Genomic DNA, 18,778 nt, shown 5'->3' on the forward strand with positions numbered 1-18,778 from the left:
AAATAAATCAATAATAATTTCTTTGATGAAATATTGTCTCTCAACAGACTATGATACCATATTAAAATATAATAGAGTAAAAAACAATTGAATTAACTTAATTTTTGAATAAACTACAAAGATTATATTATATAATACGATTTATAGATTATTGAATTAATTGGATATAGCATATGCTACAATATTTTCTATTGCATAAGAAATATGCTACTTTAATGAATATTTTATAGATATTACTCTTATCAGTAACCTTTTCTTAAAAAAAATATAAAAATAAATAAATTTCTATGAAACATCCGAAAAATACATGAAGTATATTTGGAATCCTCACTTTCAAAATAGTAGTTTCTAAAAATAAATAAATAATAACACACATAAGAAAGGGCTTATATCAAAAAAGGGGTGCAAAAAGTATCCGTATGTTTTTTATCAACCTCAATATTCATCGTCGTTTGCAATAACTTACTGTTACTACACTCGAAAGGGAATTTTCAAAACGACACCCCACTCTAGGGTTTAGGATTTCTCACTTCACTCCTCTTTCAATCACAAGAAGCTTCTTCTACTTCTTCAATCTCCATTTCCATGGCATCCTCCTAAATTGTTCATCCAATATATTCAGCATCAATTTTTATCACCCTTTTTAGTGGGAACACTCTTCATTCATTCAAAACCAATCCGAAAATGGAAGAGCACGAAAATGGCGCGAATGCAAACGAAGGCGAACCCATAGTTGGACCCGGCCCAGCTCCTCGTGCTCGACTCAAGCGACCTCTCCAGTTCGAACAAGCTTATCTCGATGCTTTACCTTCCGCTAATATGTAAGTTACTGCGCTTAATCTCTTTTCCATAGAGACTCTAGTTTTTTAATTAGGGTTTGCTTTCAATAAATTTTGAAATTTTGAAACTGGAAACTATAGCTTAGGATTCACTAATACATGTTTAGGAGAATATGCAGTGTATGAAAGTTGAGAATTATGGAAATTTAAATTGAATGGTTAATATTTGTTTGGTTTTATAGGTATGAGAAAAGCTATATGCATCGTGATGTGGTTACACATGTTGCTGTTTCGGCTGCAGAGTTTTTCATTACTGGAAGTGCTGATGGTAAATCATGTTCCGATTGTCATTTCTGCAATTGTGTTAAGTTTTTTTTGAGTTTGAGAGACTAACATTAAAGGTTAATTATGAATTTTTTGCCGGTTGAGCAGTTTGGAGAGTAGCCATGAATATTAATGTTGTGATTTTATTAGCTACTACCTTTACAATTAGAGATTTATTTCTATGCACCGATGGTGGTGTAAAACTTTTTTGCATATCCATCCAGTCAAATTATGTCAAATGGATATCTGTGGAGATATTTTAGGAGTTAACTTAAAAAAGTGGCATGTGATTTGATTGGGTTCAAGTGTGAAAAAGCGGCATCGTCATTTTTAGTGTGAACCAAGATGATGCAATATTTGTCTTTGTGAGTTGTAGCGCACCTGGATCATAGTGAAATTAGCCAAGCTTTTTGAATAATAACGTAATGTTGGTATCTCTGTATGGTTTACTGCTGTTGTCAGGGCATTTGAAGTTTTGGAAGAAAAGGCCTATTGGTATTGAGTTTGCGAAACACTTCAGATCTCATCTTGGTCCTATTGAAGGTCTAGCTGTAAGTTGATTAACCTGGCACAACCCTTTAGCTTGCAGCTGTAAAATCTTATATGATGTAATTGATTCTTGCTTTAATTCTATGATATATGATATTATGTATGGAGTCAATGGTGGGTAGTGTCCGACTCAAAACATAGTAGCAAAGTGGGTTGTGTTATGGCCGCTATGTTGAAAGGTTGAAGTTTAAGGAATTGAATAGAATAATATGCATGTAAAAGCTCAAATGCAGAAGAATACACAAAATTAAAGACATATTCATATCTAATAATCACAGTTCATTGTTATCAATATCCAAACACAATATAAAGTAAATAAGTTTAAGAGTGTAGTGCCCAAAATGTAAATAAAAAGCAGCAGGGTGGCTATAAAGTTTGGGGAATATTTGGGTTTTTGTGTAGTGCATAGGGGTCCTACAGCTGCTACTGACTATTGAAAGCATACTAATGATGTATTTCTTTATGCTGAAAATTTTCTCTTGTTATAATATGTATGCGTAAATATTTATGTTTTCAGAATCTTCTTGTTGTACTTGTTATCAACCATGACTTATTTCAGCTATGCAGGTTAGTATTGATGGTCTGCTTTGCTGTACAATATCAAATGACCGTTCTGTAAAAGTATACGATGTAGTCAACTTTGATATGATGGTGATGATTCGGTTGCCATACATACCTGGTGCCATTGAATGGGTTTATAATCAAGGGGATGTCAACGCTAGTCTTGCCATTAGTGACAGGAACTCATCTTTCGTTCATATATATGATGCACGGTCTGGTTCGAATGACCCCATCATCTCCAAAGAGGTGCCAATTCTAAATTATCTGTAATGCAACTGAATTTTAAAAATGCATGAGCTTTGATTTCATTATTTCATGTGTTATTTCTTTTCACAATTTAATTACAAATTTTGTCATTCTTTTCTCCTTCATTCAGATTCATTCAGGCCCTATTAAAGTTATGAAGTTCAATCCTGTGTATGATACTGTAATATCGGCAGATACAAAGGGCTTTATTGAATACTGGAACCCTACAACACTCCAGTTCCCAGAGGATGAGTATGTGCTTTGTTATTTTCTTACTTTGGTTCTGCCTCTCTTTTTTTAGATAACAGATTCATCAAGGTTTAATTGTTTTTGGTTGCCCGTCCTCAAAATTCCTTGGCTCATACGGATACTCAAATACGTCAAACCACTTACATTTTACATATTTTGAGTAGCTTAACCACTTGTAGATAGATTATACTGTACTGAACGGATTATTGTATTTTGAAGACTCATAATTCTGAAGTCCGCATCTAGCATTTCTTCTCATTCTCTCTGGGTCTTAACACTGGGTGCTATCATCTATAATAATCTCACGCATACATGATTTTACTATTAATAGTTTTAGTTGCCGTCTTGCCAACAAAAAATGCTACCTTAAATACAGTATATCATTCCTATTTGGGTGCTATTGGCAGGACAGATGGATGTGGATCTGGTCAATTTAAGATGAACTGAGAAGTTTAACTTTGAAAATTGGATATTTTTTGTTTGATTGAATTGAAAATTAGAATTTTGATTCCAAATGTTGCAACGTATAATATACTGCCAGAGTGAACATAATTACTGTTTTATTCAGACTTTAGAGTTTGCGTGCTTTTTAAATTCTGTTTGATGTTGTATTAACTCAGAGGCACCTTTTGAAAACCTGACTGCTGTTCTAAGGCTTTTGGGTTAGGTCAGCTAATAAGGGGCCACAAGACATACCATGAAACCGAATTGTAATCTGCAATGCAGTGAAACATCAAATATTTAAAATTATTGTGATTGTTCTACATTTTGACTATATTAGTAGTTTTTATCTTATAGAACAGTTATGGAAATTCTTAGCTGCATGTTGTATGAATTTTGTGTAGTTACTGATGCAGTTTAATCATTTCCCTTGATGCTTGTAGGGTGAGTTTTAAGGTTAGAAGTGATACTAACCTCTTCGAAATAGTAAAATGCAAGACTTCTCTTTCGTCTATTGAGGTACCTCAGTTGTCTAGACACACTTCCAAAATATTAGTTGATGACTTAATAAATTCAGTTATTTAGGTATATACTGAAAGCTAGACTCCCATGGTTTGATTTAGATGGTATTTATTATCTGTATTGCATCCTCCTTTAGGTCAGCCCAGATGGTAAACAATTTTCCATTACATCACCTGATCGTAGGATACGTGTGTTTTGGTTCAGAACGGGTAAACTAAGGCGTGTTTATGATGAATCCCTGGAGGTAACAGTTTCACCTGAAGTTTCAGCATTTCTCTAATTGTTTTTGGACATTTAATTGTTAAATGAATTCATATTTTGATAGGTTGCTCAAGATCTCCAAAGAAGTGATAATCCATTATATCGATTGGAAGCCATTGATTTTGGTCGAAGAATGGCTGTTGAGAGAGAAATTGAGAAGACAGAAAGTGCAGCACAACCAAATGCAGTTTTTGATGATAGTTCCAACTTTCTTATATATGCAACCTTGCTTGGGATTAAAGTGAGTTTTTTCATACTTAACTGGGTTGCAATCACTTCACTTCCTTCAATTATTTTTTTATACTTGTAACTTTTCTCTGTTGCTTGCTAATGCAATGCAGCCACTAGATGAAACTTTATTCCCTAATGTTTTCACATCTTCTGCTTGGTCATAGATTGTTAATTTACACACCAATACAGTTGCTCGAATACTTGGAAAGGTGGAGAATAATGATAGATTCTTAAGTATAGCTTTATATCATGGGGAACGAAGTGGCAAAAAAGTGAGAAAGATTCCTTCAGCAGCTGCAAATGCTAATGAGAGCAAGGAGCCTTTGACAGATCCCACTCTCCTCTGTTGTGCTTTCAAAAAGCATAGGATTTATTTATTTAGGTATGTCAGTTAAAATTTCAACAATCATTGTACCATTGCTTTGAACTCCAAGTAATTCAGTCTTATTATTTGATATTTTCATATATCAGTCGAAGAGAACCTGAGGAGCCTGAAGATGCAACTAAGGGAAGAGACGTGTTCAATGAAAAGCCTCCCGCTGATGAACTTTTGGCAGTTTCAGATATTGGAAAGGCACTAACAACATCACTTCCTGACAATGTGGTGAGTTGTCTTTATTTGGCTATAAATAGTTTACTTCTGTATTCTTCTATTTAGTTAGTTCTCCAATAGCAGATGGGAAATATATTTCCGCTTAAGACTTACATGTTTTCTTTTCATGTTACGATTACTTCTGTTCCCCTTAAAGAGTCTGATAATTGCAATTCTTCTTTTTGCAGATTATGCACACCACTATGGGTGATATTCACATGAAATTGTACCCAGAGGAATGTCCAAAATCTGTGGAAAACTTTACAACTCACTGCAAAAATGGTTATTATGACAATCTTATTTTTCACAGGGTCATCAAAGGCTTCATGATACAAACAGGAGATCCTTTAGGAGACGGCACTGGTGGACAGTCCATTTGGGGTAGAGAATTTGAAGATGAATTTCACAAAAGGTAATCAAATTTTATCTGTGTACATTTTATCGTATCACACTTGAAATATCATCATGATTTCAGGCTAGAGAAACTAAAGTAGTGATCATCTATGAAACTTACACCGAATAATTTTTCTCTTGCAGTTTAAGGCATGATAGGCCTTTCACATTGTCAATGGCAAATGCGGGCCCAAATACCAACGGTTCTCAGTTTTTTATCACCACGGTGGCCACTCCATGGCTGGACAACAAACACACTGTATTTGGTAGAGTTGTGAAAGGAATGGATGTTGTCCAGGTAAATTGGATTCTTATCTTCTACTCCCTCCGTCCCATAATGGATGATCCATTTCAATTTCCAATGTTTTTTTTCTTCCAATTTTATCCTCTAATTAATATTACTTTCATCATTCCCAATACATGATAAGGATAAAAATATCATTCTCTCTCTTTCTTTTATTCTTTTTTCTTAATCTGTGTAAAATGGTCAACTGGATCATTCATTGTGGGATGAATGGAGTATTAAGCATTATCTAGTCCATCATATTAAGTCATGTCATATATTGGAATTGCCAGCACGTACTCGGGCAGATTTTACTTGGCAAATATTCTTCATGCATTCAAGCTTTTGTGTCACCCGAACATATGTTTAATTTCTTTCCTTAGGCAGAGAGAAAAATATATAAATCTTTTACTTTTTTTTCTTTTTGAAAAACTCCTTTTGTATAGAATGATAAGTGAATACTTATTATTAATATGTTTTTAATACAAAGAGTATTATAATTACATAGATTGAATTTTGAGATTTTACTTGAGTCCTCCAAAACCTTCCTCCAATTCTCTTTTTGAGTTCTCCCAAATTAGGGGAATTTTCTATTGTGAAGAAAAATAAACCCCCCAAAGCACTCCCCTTCCAAAACCTTCAATTATTTTCAATTATTTTTATGTTCTCTAGGTGCTGTGAAGGTGCGAAGATTTTCATGCATTTGTCACCCACTCCAATTCTGAACCTAACTTGAAAACGTGAGTGAAGCACAACCAAGCCCTAAGTTTTGAGTCTTTTCTAACTTAGCTCACCAACTTGTGAGCTGACAGTTTGAATGAGTTAGATACTGTACACTGATTAGAGTCTGTGACTAACCTGTGACCACACCGACTCGCTAACTTGCAAATTTGACAACCATGGTTTTTGGTCTATGGAACTTATTTATTTTTTCAGGTCCTTGTTTAATGAATGCGATCGTTCTTTTCTGTCTGAAAAAATTAATCAATAGAGAACTTTATTGGCAGGCTATAGAAAAAGTGAAGACGGACAAGGGAGAAAAGCCATATCAAGATGTTAAAATTTTAAATGTCACTGTACCAAAGTCTTGAAGATCTTGATTTTCATGACTCGGGCAGTCAGCCGTTTATAGCGGACTGGTGATAGGTTGGTGGGGCTTTAACAGGAGAATTTTATATTTCAATCATCAACCTTTAGTTTCATTGATTTTATCTAAATGTAACAAGTAATTATTCTTGGCATGCAGTGCAGCACCTTCATTCATCAACTCTTTCGGTCAAAGATTCCCTCATTACTTAATCTTGAACTATGTTTCAAGTTCAATGGCACTGTCTTGTTTTCTGCTTTGCCAGTGTGACGTACACTTCTTTTTTGGGTACAACCAGTGTAATTTATTGAGTTCAAGGATTGCAGTGAAACAATTCTCTTTGAATACTATACCCTCCTTTATTCAGACTATTCCCCAAACATTTGCTCCCACTACCTGTGAAGTGTATGTTACATGGAAAGATAATACAGTTGCTACAGGTGTAAATTGCAAACAGGCCAATCAAAATTATAAGGCGTGCATTTCATTTTGATTGAACGTAATGTGATCCATGAGTGCAACAAATGTATTTTTTTTATGGATAAGGGCTTTTGATATTGGTGGGAACCTGCCTGAATAAATAGTTGAATTATATTTTATCCACAAAATTGGTTGGAAAATAAACCGTATTTTATAATAGTAATCCACATAATTGGTGGGAAAATAAAGTGTGTTTTTATAATAGTAATGTGTAGAGTGACTCATGCTCTATTAGGGATGTGCGCAAACATGAAAGTTAGGGATGTGCAGCAAACACGAAAATTAAGTTTACTTGATGATAGGTTGAAGTTTCAGACTCCTTTATAAGCTCAAATGCAAGGGTTTGATCCCCTAGTTTGTCATTTAACCTGATCTAGTGGTGAAGACTTATCATGAGAGCGAGTTCTTCTCAAAGTTTAAGGCTTGAATCATAAAAAATTCGTTCTGATTTTAAACTGTGTTCTTGCAAGTAGATGGTGGAATTGTATTAGTGAATTGCAAGTTGGATAAGATTCTAAAAGAATTACTCCCTCTTTCAAATTATAAAATGCAAAAAAAATTGCAATAAACAATAGTAAACACTTTAAAGAGAGGATTTAATAATCACTCCCTCTCTTTCAAATTATAAAATGCAGATTTAATAATTACCGGTGCTTTGAACATTTTACATAAATTAAAAAACAATTAATTTTGTATAAAAAAAATCACACATTATTTTTCAATATGTCTTTCATTAATTACAAAAGAAAGAGAAATAAGAGAATTAAAAGGAAGAATATAACAAAAACAACAACCAAGTTTTATCCTATCAAGTGGAGTCGTCTACATGAATTAATATGAATTAACTTTTTCCATAATGTTATATCTAAAATCATGTTTTTATCTATATAAATTAACTTTTTTCATAATGTTATATCTAGAATCATGTTTTTATCTAGATTATTAAATTTGAGGATTTTTTTAATAAGTTTTTCTAGGTCTTCCTTTACCTCTAACTATTTGACCCCTCTCTCTCCGATATATTCTCCTTACCACAGAATCTAAATGTCTCTACATGCCAAAACCATTGAAGTCTATTATTATTCACCATTTTTTTCTACTATATGTGCTACCCAACATTGTCTCTAATATTATAATTTTTAATCATATTATGTCCAGTCTTACCACACATCTAACACAACATTCTCATCTTTACTATGTTTACTTTATTTTTGTGTTGATTCTTAAGCGTCCAACATTTTGTCTCATACAACATCGCAGGTTTTACCGCAGTCCGATATAACTATCCCTTCAACTTGAGCGGTACCTTTCTGTTACATAAAATTGCTAAAGCCATCATCCATTTCAACCACGCAACTTAAATTCTATGGTTTATATTTCCTTTTATGTTTTTTTATTGTTTTGTATTACGGGTCCAAGATATTTAAACCGCGTGACTTAGGGGATGATATGATGTCTAACTTTCACCTCAAGGTTAGAAACACTTCTCATTTTGATCAATTTACATTCCATATATTTCTTCTTACTTCTGCTTAGGTGAAAGTCACGTGTTTCTAAAGTTCGCCTTCAAGTCTCCAACCTCTCGTTTAAATCCTCCTTCAACTCTCCCAATAGGACTATATCATTTGTAAATAGCATGCATACCGGTGCTATCTCTTGGATGAACTTTGTGAATACATGCAAAATTAAAGTAAAAAGGTAGGGGCTTAGGGTTGAACCTTGGTGCAAACCTATTGTAATGAGAAAATCGTATGTCTCTCCACCATGTGTCCGCGCACTAGTTGATACCCTTTCATACATATCTTGGATAGTTCGAATATATGCAATCATAATACTTTTCTTATCTAAGGTTTTATACACAATCTCTCTAGACACTCTATCATATGCCTTCTCCAAGTCAATAAAAATTAAGTGCAAGTCCTGTTGGACCATTTGATATAGTTCTATCACTCGTCGTAGTAGATAGACCGCTTCCATGGTTGACTTCCCAAGCATAAAACCAAATTGGATCTTCGTGACTTGATTTTCTTTTCTTAGTCTCCGTTCAATCACCATTTTCCCAAAGATTGGTGTCATCCGTCAAGAGGTTGGCTTCTTACTTCACTCACCGCCTTCTAGGTCTCGTTCTTAACTTTCTTACACTTTTCTCAAGTTTTGACATTTTATACCTAGACCATTCTTTAAAATAATCATTTTTACCTCTAAATTTACTCTGGACACTTTCATTCCACTACCATGATTCTTTACCCCTAGGTCTAAAACCTCTTGATTCTCACAATGTCTCTTTAACTACTTTTCTAATATCTTAGACCATCTTGTTCCACATATCATTTTCACTTTCTTATGGTTGCTCAAACTCTTCCTCTAAGATCTCATGTTGGAATTTCCCTTGTTTTTCACCCTTCAAATGCCACCACTTAATTTTTGTCGCTCTCATGTCACTTCTTCTCTTAGATCTCTTTTTTATTCTTACATCCATAACCAATACTCTATCAGAGAACATGTCACAACATTCACATATGTGATAAGATGCTCCTCTCTTTTTCTAAACTAGGTATTAGTTATAGAAATATCAAAGGCAGAAGAAAACTCCAAGATGGATTTACCCTCTGTGTTTACCTTTCTGAGACCATACCCCATGTACGCTCTCAAAAACTCTTGCTACACTCCCTATATGTTCATTTAGATCCCCTCATAGATAGAGCTTATCTCCTTTGGGTATATCCTGGAGTAAGTCTTCTAAATCCTCTCTAAATTTTATATTAAGGTCTTTTGCCGACCTAACATGAGGTGCGTAAGCACTAATAATATTAAAGGTGTTTTGTTCCACTATAAATTTCAAGGTTGTGATTCTATCTTCTACTCTTTTCACATCCACAATATCCTTCATTCACTCTTTTTCCACAATAATTCCCATTGCATTTCTCGATCTAACTCTTTGGGTGTGCCAAATCTTAAATTTCGAGTTATCTAATTCCTCGCCTTTTCACCTATCCACTTAGTTTCTTGTAGGCACATGAAATTGATCTTCCTTTTAATCATAGTGTCCACTATTTCCATAGATTTTTAAGTAAATGTGTGTATATTCCATGATCTAAAATGAATCATACTCTAATGAACTAACTTATTTATCCATACCCGTTCACGAAAATATGGAAAATCTTGCTTATTTTTCACTGCATCCAGGCGGCGATGCAACGCCTTTTACTCTTTTAACACTGCATTTGAGTCATACAATACGTTGCTTACGGGAAACGATCTAACATTCAGAATTTGTTATTTATCCATGTCATAGAGATTCGGCAGAGTTTTACGTTGACTATCATCAAAACTCTAACACAACTCTGTCATTTTATTCCGACTTGAGACTGATTAAACATAACAAAATTAACATAGACAAAATTGAGAAAAATAATTAATATTTAATAAAAAAGAGAAATTAAATATTACTTTATAATATTGTCCTTCTTTAATTGAAAAATTAAGAGAATCGAAAGACAGAAAATTAATAAATGATAGAAGATATATTTTAAAAAAATAATTATAATTAATTATTAAAGAAAGCGGAATAAGAGAATTGGAAGAAAGAAAAGTAAGAAATAGTAAAGATAAGTTAGGGGAAAAAATCATAATATTGTATTGAATTATAAAGTGATTTATACTTTGAGATAATTTATATAGAGGCTTATAAGTTATAACTTGGGAAGTTAAATATATATATATATATATATATATATATATATATATATATATATATATATATATATATATATATATATATATATATATATATATATATATATATATATATATATATATATATATATATATATATATATATATATATATATATTTAATTGTGTAGTGATTTTATTAAAATGTCGTAATTAATTTTTTTAATACAAATTTTTTATATGTAAATTCTTTAACATATACTTCTATGACACAAATTAACCTTATTCTATGATTGATAAATATAAAATATTTTGTTGCAGCATTTAATATGTTGAGGAAAATACTACAAAAATATATATTCTCTTACCGAAAAAACTAATTGTTCATATGTCTTTTAAGAGTTAAAAATGTCATTTAATATTAGAGAAAAAAAATATATATTGATAATGTAAATAATTTTATATTGTCAAATAATCACTATTATATATTTTGTTAAATTATATTTTTATATTAATTGCGTCATATGATTGAACGGTGAATCTCTATTAAATGATAGTGTAAAACTAATGTATTATTTTTAATCTCTTAATATTAATATTACTATTATTATTTTAATTAATATTTCATTTTATAATAATTGTTTCACTCTCATTCAATTAATCTCCTCAAGGATAAATATATTGTTGAATGTTGACTGGTGTAGATAGTTCAGGAGAGAAGATTCAAAACACACACAATCTTATAATATAGAATATACATATGGATTGATTATATTTATCTGCATATCATGAATTAAATTAAAAACAAATAAATTTTAAAGTTGAAATTATTTGTTTTTACAATTTCATGAATGTTAATCATTGCATATCATCCAATCATATGCAATGTCAATTAAAATTTGTCACATTATAACTTTAATTTTTAAGGTCCTCTATCATATACAACACAATTACCAATAGATCAATTAACAATGGATTGATATCTATATTTTTAACTATTTATAATTTCTCATCCATATCAACAAAATTTGAACTTAATCTCTAACTTTTGGTCTCTTGAGAAAATTTTGAGATTTGATTATTCCTCTCAAAATCTCAAATTCAAATTCCATTAAAAAAATTCCTTATATCCCAAATTATAAATATTTTGTAAAAAATTTACAATTCTAATACAAAATTAATATATCTTTTTAATATATCTTATACTATTTGTTATTTCTCCTTCTTTTAATTCTCTTAATTTCTTTTTCTTCTGTAATCGATTGAAACACCGTATAATGTCATATATAATTATTCTTTTTCGTATTAAATTAATTGTTTCTTAATTAATTTGGGATGGACGAATAGTATAATTAGTTCCATTAGAAATTTCTAGAATGGCTATTTTGGGTGAAATTTTTTACACATTATTAAGATTTACTGTTTTGATCTCTATATTTTTACTTATTTATTATTCCTTTCCATTTCAAAAGAATTTGAGTTTGTTTTACTTATCTACCCTCTTTGTATTTCCATTTGAGATAGTTATATACAACTGACCGATTAGTGAAATTTGTTTCGATCGATTTCAAATTTCTATCATTATGTCTACGGGGTATTTTATCCACTTTAAGGTGAATATTGATGACAAATATAAGGCGGTTATCTTGTTGTGCTCATTACGATGTTCTTATGACTACTTGATTACTTGATGACTACTTTTACTTACAAGTAGTAGATATGGTAACAAAACCTGAAATGTGGAGACCAACCTAAACCTGCACTAAATTTGACCGGTAAAAACCGTTTTGATTGAGTTTGGATTCAAATTTGAATTTTCTTAGATTACAAAATATAGGGACGAGTCGGGTAATGAAGACACTAGTATCCATCATGAATCTGCCCCGTTTATTTCACACTTTATTATTTAATTTTGTTAATTATAATATTAAATATATGGTCAATTTTAATATTTTAATTTGTACTTTATTATTTGAAATATTTGAAATGTGTATGAAATTTTTTTAGATTATTTTATTTTAGCATTTGTAATGTAATTTTATGTTGGAAAAATTAATATTTCCATTTTTAAAAGTTGATTTTACTACGGGGATGGTGACGAGGCAAATATACCTAAACCCGTTTGGGACGGATTTTGATTTTGATTCTTCATTTCTGATAGGGATCGGGGCGGCGGGAATTTTAGGGAACTCGGGTTTGGGTATGGGACAGGAAAAATTGTCCCCCTAACCCACCCTTTTGCAACGCCTACCTACGAAAAAAAATACTATTAGTCTTGATGTGATTACTACTATACTTTTGTCTCATTCTCAAAGGAGACAAAGCATATATGAAAGAACTCTAAGACGACTGTCTGTATATGAAAGGGGTAAAGATAGTGAACAAGACACGGGTAACAAAGGTTTTTGAAATAATAGGTCTAAATCAAAGAATTGGAAAATAAATGAGTGTTATAGTTCCAAAAAAGATTGGGCACTAGAAGAGGGATTGTCCAAACAGAAAGTAAGGCTTATCTAGTTCAACAAATGTGGTTCAAATCGATGATTCTGACAGTGAAATATATATATTGTGTGTTTCATCCAACAAGTGCGCAAATGCATGAATTTTTTACTATGGTTATTCTTACCACATGAAGTCGTATCGGGAATGATTTACTACATTCAAGTCAGATAATTTTGAATTTCTTTATCTAGGTGATAATAATGCATGAACTATCAATAGAATGAGACAAATTAAAATTTGCATGGACGTTATGGACATGCAAACATAGAATGGAGTTAAATATACTCCATAATTGAGGAAGAACTTGATTTTCCTAGGTACTCTACAGGCAAATGATTTCTCCTACGTGTTTGATAGAAATAGGGATATAATAAAGGTTAACAAGGGTTCATTGACGGTGATGAAAGCAAAGATGACTGCAAGTAACATGTACAAATTGTTGGAGAACACTATTATAAGTGATGTTGCATTAGCTGAGATTAATAATGATGCAACCAAAATCTGGTATATGTTTTCGGGTCATCTCAATGAGTGTGGGATGATGGAACTTCAAATGGAAAATATATTGAAGTGTGTTTGTAGTTGCAAGATGGAGTTGTGTAAGTATTATGTTCTTAGAAAATATGTGTCATGTCGGTTCAAGACCGAAAGCATAAAACATAGGGATTTTTAGAGTATGTGCATGTAGATGCAGGAAGGCCTATTAAAGAGGTTTCCATGGGTGGTTTCAGGTATTATGTGACTTTCATAAATAATTTTTCACTCAAGGTTTATATGTATTTCTTGAAGCATAAATTTGATGTTCTTATCGAATTCAAGTTGTGGAAGACAGAGGTAGAGAATCAAACATGCAAAAAAATCAAGTATTTAGGTCAGAATATGGGACAAAGTATATTGATTTGAATTTTAAGATGTTTTGTGAGGAAATCAGTATTTAAAGGCATTTCTCAACTTTTTGAGACACCATAGAAAAATGGTGTGCTAGAGAGAATGAATAAGTCTCTAACTGAAAGGGTAGGATGTCTCTTGTTAAATGTTGGATTATCAAAATATTTTTGGACAGAGGAAGTTAACATGTCATGTTATCTTATCAACAGGCCACCACGAACTTCATTGGATGAGAAGGCTGCAAATGAGGTATGGACATGTAATCCTATTTATCTTGACAATTTAATGATTTTTAGGTGTCAAGCCTATGTGCATATATCCACTGAAGATCGACCAAAATTTGATTCGAAGTCGAAAATGTGTGTATTCGCCGGTTATGTAAAATGTATGAATGGGTTCAAATTATAGGATCCAATTAAAAGGAATATGGTAATCAACATAGATATTGCTTTTGATGAGTAGTTAATGTTGAAGCAGTGAGTTGCTACAAATGTCTGAGCATGTAACGGATAAACTTCCAACAAACCGGTAGTTCCTAAACCACAAGAGGAACTAGGCTTTGATACTGAAATTGATCACGGAACTGAAGTTTTAGGTGGAATACATGACTATATCATATGCACTTATTACTAGTTATAGAGACCCTTGTCTTTTCAAGAGGCTATAGCTAGCTAGGAGAAAGATAAGTGGATGGGTGCAATGGTGGAAGAGATAGAGTCCTTGAAGAAAAATAAGACATGAGAGCTTGTTCAACTTCTTAAGGGGGAAAGTGTCATCGGTTGTAAGTGGGTTTTTAAGAGAAACCAACAGTAACCAAAAAAAGAGGGGGAAATTCAAGGCTCGTCATATAACAAAGGGGTACTCACAATATAAGGGTATTGACTATGATGAGATTTTCTCATCGGTCGTCAGACAGATTTCTAGCATGTTCGGGTTATTAGCCTTGGTAGCCAGCCGAGACATGAATTTAGAGCAGATGGATGTGAAGACAATATTTCTTCATAGTAATATAAATGAGCGTATTTACGTAGAGCATGCATAGAGGTTCAGTGAAACTGGACATCACACATTAGTTTGTAAATTAAAGAAGTCTTTGAATGGTTTAAAGCAGTCTTCAAGACAATGGTACAAGTGATTTGATTTATACATGCTTTTGATTGGCTACAAAAGGTGTACGTATGACCGTTGAATTTATGTTAGAAGTCTTGATGATGACTCTTTTATTTTTTTTATTGTATGTTGATTGATGCTAATCATTTATATGATGTTAATGAACTGAAAATAATGTTGGAAAATGGGTTTGACATGGAAGACTTAGGCGTTGCTAAGAAGATTCTTGATATGGAATTCACAGGGATATAAGTACTAGAAAATTATGGCTCTCATAAGAGATATGGTTAAAATGTGCTAGACAAGTTTGACATGAGTAATTCAAAGATTGTGAATACTACATTGGTGAATCACTTTAAACGCTCATTGAATCGGTGTCGAAACACAGATGCAGAAGGTGAGTATATGTCAAAAGTTCTTTATGTCAGTGTTGTTGATTGTTTAATGTATGATATGGTTTGTCTTCATTGAATCGGTGTCGAAACAAAGAAGCCTTATGGCTCCCAAGATTTGTGAGAGAATTGGGTGTTCAACAAATTGGTGAACAAATTGATGTTGAGCCAATTGGTGAGAGTTGAAAGTTGAGCAAGATAGAGTTGGATTTGTGAGAGAATTGGGTGTTGAACAAATTGATGAGTGAATTGATGTTGAGCCAAGTGAATTGATGTTGAGCCAATTTCTGAGAGTTGAAAGTTGAGCAAGATAGAGTTGGATTTGTAAGAGAATTGGGTGTTGAACAAATTGGTGAGTGAATTGATGTTGAGCCAATTGGTGAGAGTTGAAAGTTGAGCAAGATAGAGCTTAATTGCAATGGCAGGTTCAAGCATAATGTAAAGTTTCACAAAATCGATGAGTTACTTACATAATGTTCATAACTTAGTAAATGCTGCAGAAATGAGAATATCGGACGTTACTTAAATCTGTTACATGTTTCAAATATACAAAAAAATTATAACGTGGATTAAACATAAATTACTCAGATTAACAAGTTAGTCAAAAATAAAAATAGTATTACAAAAAACTAATTATTGTTATTCTCGATCTCATTCATAGTTCTAAGAAAAATAATGGGGGCCAATTCTTATAAGAAAAACCCAAGCATAATCTAATCTGAAATAAAAACCTAGGTTGACTTGCCGTAAGGTTATAAATAACATATGGCAATTCTATGCAAGAATAAATAAAAATGTCAATCAAAAGTAATAACCATTTATATCTGCGCAAAACGCAAAGCCAAACATAATAGGCAAAAACTTGTGTGTGGAACATTTGAGTGGATTATATAGTCTTATAGAAGATAATAACGAGGTTCAGAAGGGTGAATGACTTGTCCAGTGAGGAACAGAAAAGACCTTAGCTATTTAATTTGAGCTTTTATTTCAAACATGGTTGAAAAATAAAAGGTGAAACCAAAACTCAAACACTTGCCAAAGTAACAAAAATGAGCAATTAAACTCATACTAAGGCTTTACTTGTTAATCCTTTGAAGAATAAATTGAGTACATATTCATCAATTTTTTTCAAGCAGATGATACATTTCTTTTCTAGATGCATTATAGTCAGTAAAAGTTCTTACATTTAAAATCCCTATATTACTAATCATCAATTATAATGAACAAATAACTAGATAACTAGTAGGACAGAAGTAGAAAAATATAACACAGAACCTAGGTTCATACATTGCAAACCAATGTGGCTACAATGCAATTAAGACAGCCATGACTCACATGTGGATTCATTCTAGTTTTGATTAACAAATATGACAATAAATAGGAGATTCATGAATTAAACAATGGCAGTGAAAGAGGAGAAATTCATTTAGTCTTTTACTCATTCATATAAATAAAAGAACCCAAAAAAGGTAACACATAAATTCAAAACACCTAAAATTCGATGTCATTACATTGTCTCAATTGAAATAGCAAAATCTTGTGAGTAAAACTAAAACTATAGCTAGAACCACAAATGTCTAACAAGTAACTCACTTCAGACCTTAGTCAAATAAGCTGAATCCCATGTCCTGCATAAACAAAAATGATAATACCCAAACATTAGCATAATCATAACTTTAAGAAGCAACAAGCAAGAGTAGTACAATAACTGAGACTTACATCATCGGATTCTTCCTTCTCTTCCACCTTCTTCTCCTCCTTAGCTTCAGCAGCAGGGGCAGCAGCTGCAGCACCTCCTCCAGAAGCAGCAGAAAGAGCAACGGCACCACCACCACCACCAGATGGAACTGAAGCCAACTTTTCTCTTCCACTGGCAATAAGCTCAGCAAAATCTTTGCCTTTCACTTCACTTAGGAGTAACTCAATATTTGAGTCCTCAGCCTCAACTCCAACTATAAACATAAACCCAAAATTTAATATTTCACTTTCTTCATCACGGAGTTAATAAAATCAATCAAATTAGACAAGCACAAATACAAATCAAGCAGCCAAAACCAAACTAGATTAATCGATTGCAAACATATCAAAACTTAATGAATTAGAAAATGAAAATGTTACAGTAAATATTTCAAAACTATATAAAAATATAAGTATTCAACTCAAATCAATATATACATTAATCTGATATCAATTAACAAATACTAAACTTAAAAAAAACAAATATTGTACCCAAACTCCATGGTTCAATCCTTAGATCTACTTAAATCCTTAGGATACTAATCATTAATTCCAAAATTAACAGAAGAGAAAAAAAACACAACGAATAAAAACCAAAAACACAGTGTGAGCATAGATTTCAGCGATGTTAGAGTGAAATCGGGGTTAAATACCTGATCCGAGAATCTTCTTAATATCAGCGGCTGAAGGGGATGTGTTGCCTCCCAATACGGCCAACAAATAAGCGGCGATAACCTTCATTTCTGAATCAAAAAATAGGAAAGTTCAATGGTTAGAAACACAGATCGATGGCACAAATGTGAAAGTGAAGTTTTTTGTGAAGAAATCGATAACTTACTTGATGTAGAGGGAAGAGGAATGAGAACTCGATTTAGGGTTTCACCAGAGAGATATTGAGGCACACTGCGAAAAATGGAACGTCTTATATGAATTTATAAACTAGGGTTTTCCCGTGGGTTGGGTTTACTGGATCGAAATTCCGATAATATCCCTTCTATAAATTGTATTCCGAAATAATTTTGTTTTTTTATAAATGAATTGGAATAGAACTTGTATCTCATTTTAGACCCTTTCATATATTTTTAAAATTATTTATTTTGATGCGGAAATCTTACTATTAATTAAGAGTTTTTTTTTTAAACATACACCCCAAATATTGGGTTAAGTAATTTAACTCATTTCTCTTATACTCCTACATTTTATAATAAATTTTATAATAAATATAAACTTTAATCTCGTATGTTTTTAATTAATTTATCTTTTTTTTTTAAATTAACTTTTATTTTATGTTTCGAAAGACTTTGTAAAAAAGTTCGGTGGTCAATTTTTTATTTTTTTCACTTTTATTTTATATATCGGAAGACATTTCAAAAGAGTTTTGGTAGTCAACTTTTAACATTAATTTTTATTTTATGTACCGAAAGACTTTGCAAAAGAGTTTCGGTAGTCAATTTTCAACATTTTTTTACTTTTATTT

General features: G+C 32.1%; 2 protein-coding genes across 3 annotated transcripts; one reads left to right on the forward strand and one right to left on the reverse strand.

Moving 5' to 3' along the window:
• The first annotated feature begins 424 nt into the window (after positions 1 to 424).
• LOC127086600 (peptidyl-prolyl cis-trans isomerase CYP71) lies at positions 425 to 7,075 on the forward strand. 2 transcript variants are annotated; one of them, XM_051027381.1, is made up of 14 exons: positions 425 to 821; positions 1,022 to 1,107; positions 1,566 to 1,654; positions 2,220 to 2,459; positions 2,590 to 2,711; positions 3,593 to 3,668; positions 3,808 to 3,915; positions 3,997 to 4,173; positions 4,328 to 4,545; positions 4,635 to 4,767; positions 4,944 to 5,167; positions 5,293 to 5,446; positions 6,439 to 6,577; positions 6,678 to 7,075. In XM_051027381.1, exons 1-13 carry the CDS (start codon positions 685 to 687, stop codon positions 6,520 to 6,522), a joined length of 1,848 nt encoding a protein of 615 aa, XP_050883338.1. In that variant the 5' UTR covers positions 425 to 684; the 3' UTR covers positions 6,523 to 6,577; positions 6,678 to 7,075. The 2 variants fall into 2 exon arrangements, with proteins under 2 accessions (XP_050883338.1, XP_050883339.1); XM_051027382.1 differs by lacking the exon at positions 425 to 821 and having other exon boundaries at positions 1,047 to 1,107; positions 2,212 to 2,459.
• Positions 7,076 to 16,971: 9,896 nt separating this feature from the next.
• LOC127086601 (60S acidic ribosomal protein P2-2) lies at positions 16,972 to 18,338 on the reverse strand. Its single transcript, XM_051027384.1, has 4 exons — positions 18,140 to 18,338; positions 17,955 to 18,044; positions 17,284 to 17,516; positions 16,972 to 17,192 (listed from the first exon to the last, which is right to left on the reverse strand). The coding sequence occupies exons 2-4, from the start codon at positions 18,040 to 18,042 to the stop codon at positions 17,166 to 17,168; spliced, it is 348 nt and encodes a 115-aa protein (XP_050883341.1). The 5' UTR covers positions 18,043 to 18,044; positions 18,140 to 18,338; the 3' UTR covers positions 16,972 to 17,165.
• Positions 18,339 to 18,778: the final 440 nt, after the last annotated feature.

The sequence above is a fragment of the Lathyrus oleraceus genome, chromosome 5 (genome assembly GCF_024323335.1).
Source record: "Lathyrus oleraceus cultivar Zhongwan6 chromosome 5, CAAS_Psat_ZW6_1.0, whole genome shotgun sequence".
Classification (NCBI taxonomy): Eukaryota; Viridiplantae; Streptophyta; class Magnoliopsida; order Fabales; family Fabaceae; genus Lathyrus; species Lathyrus oleraceus.

Excerpts from the sequence above, each read along its gene's own strand:
- LOC127086600 (XM_051027381.1), top strand. The coding sequence starts at position 685 with ATGGAAGAGCACGAAAATGGCGCGAATGCAAACGAAGGCGAACCCATA. Across the intron at positions 2,712-3,592 it reads CTCCAGTTCCCAGAGGATGA|GGTGAGTTTTAAGGTTAGAA; the intron begins GTATGTGCTTTG and ends TGATGCTTGTAG. Across the intron at positions 4,546-4,634 it reads CATAGGATTTATTTATTTAG|TCGAAGAGAACCTGAGGAGC; the intron begins GTATGTCAGTTA and ends TTCATATATCAG.
- LOC127086601 (XM_051027384.1), bottom strand. The coding sequence starts at position 18,042 with ATGAAGGTTATCGCCGCTTATTTGTTGGCCGTATTGGGAGGCAACACA. Across the intron at positions 17,517-17,954 it reads TAAGAAGATTCTCGGATCAG|TTGGAGTTGAGGCTGAGGAC; the intron begins GTATTTAACCCC and ends TTATGTTTATAG. Across the intron at positions 17,193-17,283 it reads AGAAGGAAGAATCCGATGAT|GACATGGGATTCAGCTTATT; the intron begins GTAAGTCTCAGT and ends TTGTTTATGCAG.